Below are 2500 nucleotides of genomic sequence, written 5' to 3' on the forward strand. Positions count from 1 at the left end.
GTTTGCTCCAACAGGGCTGGTCCTGTTGGTGAAGACCTCATCCGTACAAGTTCAAGTTCAGGTTCTTTTGCAGAAGCTGCAGCATCTTCTACTGATGGACGAAGACCATCATTGGACAACGAAGAAACTCCGCGCAGAGAGGTTAAAAGGTCCAGGGCCAAAAGGGCTCTTCAGAGTAAGGAGAGTCTCACTGATTTGTTCAAAGAGTACCAGCGGGAACAAAGGGAAAAAGAAGAGGAAAAGGAGAAACATGTCATGGAAATGCACCAGCAAAAGATGCAACGATTTGACAGGTTGCTGGAGCTATTTGAAAAGGACATTTCGAAATAAGGCATGTTAAGTTACTCTGGTTTATTGTCAATTATTTTAAATACATTTACATATTACATATTCTCGAGGACCATTTAATTTTGTCAGAAATTCTTTCTCGAAATATTTCATATTTATTGAGATGTTACAAATGAAATTGACTTGCAGTTCAGACAATTTTGGCATAAATGTATTTATTATTGAGATATTTATTTTCATATATTGAGATATTTTCAACTTGCAAAGGCAAAATAATTTAATTCAATTTTTGTGGAATGTGAAAAGTTTTCTACAGTATTTACAAAATTAAAAGGGCAATTTTTGATTGACAGTTGGCCAGTTTTGTAGCATGATTTGATAACAACCCCTCCATGTGATACCAAGATGTTCTTGGAAGTGTTGGCATGTTCTGTTTCAAAAAATGAACAATTTTCTACAGAACAAAGAGTTACTTTGACAACAAACAATGACCATGGACAAAACTGCAACACCATTTGTAACTAACATTAGTTCCAAATGTTAAGACAATACCCTCCATTCAATGGAGGCTATTGCTTTCATTGTCCTTAAGAACTTGCTTCGGAAGGCCACATTATGATCAGCCAAGCCTCTTAAGAATCTTGCTTGTTTGCCCACATTCATCCTTTTACCCTTCATCAAAGGGTTTATTCAGAACAAAACCAATGTGCAATAACTTACTTGGCAATTAATTTATCCATGAGCACACTCGCAATGTACCAAATCCATTACATAGTTCAAAATCAATTGCTCTGATTTGTCCTGACCTTTTTCATTTTAGAGTAATTATAATAAAGTATGCTGCAGAAAATAATTGGAGGGTTAGAAAACAAAAAAAAAACTGGCTCGACAGTCAAGCTGAGTTTATAACAGCAGACTGGTAAATAATAGCCTTTCCAGGCTGAAAGTGTCTGTGAAAAGGGAGGGAGAAGGGTACTTGAAAGTTGTGCTATGGCAATGCTTTACCGGAGGTTACAACCCTAACCCTTACATATAACTTGTAAAATGGAAGTACAGGAAAAACCCACGTGTAAGAACCTACTTGTTTAGAGTTTGGCAAAACAGGTTCTTATATTTTGGGGTATTAAAGTAGCAAATTTCTGCCAGGAGGTTCTTAATTTTCTAGGTTCTTACATGAGGGTTTTTACTGTATTATGATCAATTATCACATACCTACAGAAGCGGTCACTAGGTCTGCAGTCTGCAGTCTGGGTTTTACACTGACCACAACAGGGATGTTGCATCTCCTTTGTTCATTTTTCACTTAAAACCCTTTTACAAATAAAATAATGAAATGAATTGACCACTTAGTGTGACTGAAAAAGGTACCCCTCTTGTGCAGACTATCCGCCCTCCCAGTGAAGCCTTCCTTTTTGGAACCTGCTTGTATTAGTTATTTGTCTTAAAAATGTATTGTTTTGCACCATACAGACAGAGATGAAGTGCAAAAGTTCAGCAAATCATGTCCATGATTTCAGCTCTCTTTCGAACAGCATTGTTGTCATCAGCAAAAATATTAACAAAGTTATTGGCATCATCATCATTGTCTAGAGGTTGTAGAAAATCATCTATTTCATCATTTGAATAAATGCAGAAATTGTGGAGTGTGCATGCTGCTATAACTAATTTTGGTAAAAACCTGATTCTGTCAATATCCACCATGACTCTCAACTTCCGGAATCTTCCTTTCAAAAGACCAATGCCACGTTCAACGACCATCCGTTTTGAACTTAGACGATTTGTAAAACGCTTTTGCTGTGCAGTAAGATGGCCATTGTCCTTAAATCCTGTCATCAACCAGGTTTTTAAAGGATAGGCTGCATCTCCAATGATGTACGTTTGTCCTGGAAGTATGTCATTTGTTCTGGTCTCTGCATCATGAAATAAAGGGCTGTTTCTCAGAACGCGTGCATCGTGCGCTGCTCCAGGCCAGCCACAGTAAACATCGGTGAATATCATGTCAGCATCACAAACTACCTGAAGCTGCATTGAATGAAACCCTTTTCTGTTTATGTAATGTTCATGATGGTCATGTGGCGCCTTTATAGGGATATGTGTGCCATCAATGGCCCCAATGCATCGAGGTAAACCATTGTTCTCACTGAAACCCTCAATAGTCCGCATTAACCTGTCCCCAGAAGGCCACTGGATAAAATCAGGAGCAACGTTGTTC

At 38.1% G+C, this 2500-nt stretch overlaps 2 protein-coding genes across 2 annotated transcripts in view; one reads left to right on the forward strand and one right to left on the reverse strand.

The window, feature by feature from the left end:
• Positions 1-2500, forward strand: part of LOC137979441 (uncharacterized) — a 4210-nt gene that overhangs the window by 771 nt on the left and 939 nt on the right. Inside the window, exon 2 of the mRNA XM_068826698.1 lies at positions 1-2500. This exon is cut by the window's left edge and continues 380 nt beyond it; it is cut by the window's right edge and continues 939 nt beyond it. Within this exon, the coding sequence (XP_068682799.1) occupies positions 1-330 (330 nt within the window). The 3' untranslated portion in view covers positions 331-2500.
• LOC137981092 (putative nuclease HARBI1) overlaps positions 1780-2500 on the reverse strand; it is a 1505-nt gene continuing 784 nt past the window's right edge. The window contains exon 2 of the mRNA XM_068828444.1: positions 1780-2500. This exon is cut by the window's right edge and continues 141 nt beyond it. Coding sequence (XP_068684545.1) covers positions 1780-2500 — 721 coding nt within the window.

The sequence above is a fragment of the Montipora foliosa genome, chromosome 12 (genome assembly GCF_036669935.1).
Source record: "Montipora foliosa isolate CH-2021 chromosome 12, ASM3666993v2, whole genome shotgun sequence".
Taxonomy (NCBI): domain Eukaryota; kingdom Metazoa; phylum Cnidaria; class Anthozoa; order Scleractinia; family Acroporidae; genus Montipora; species Montipora foliosa.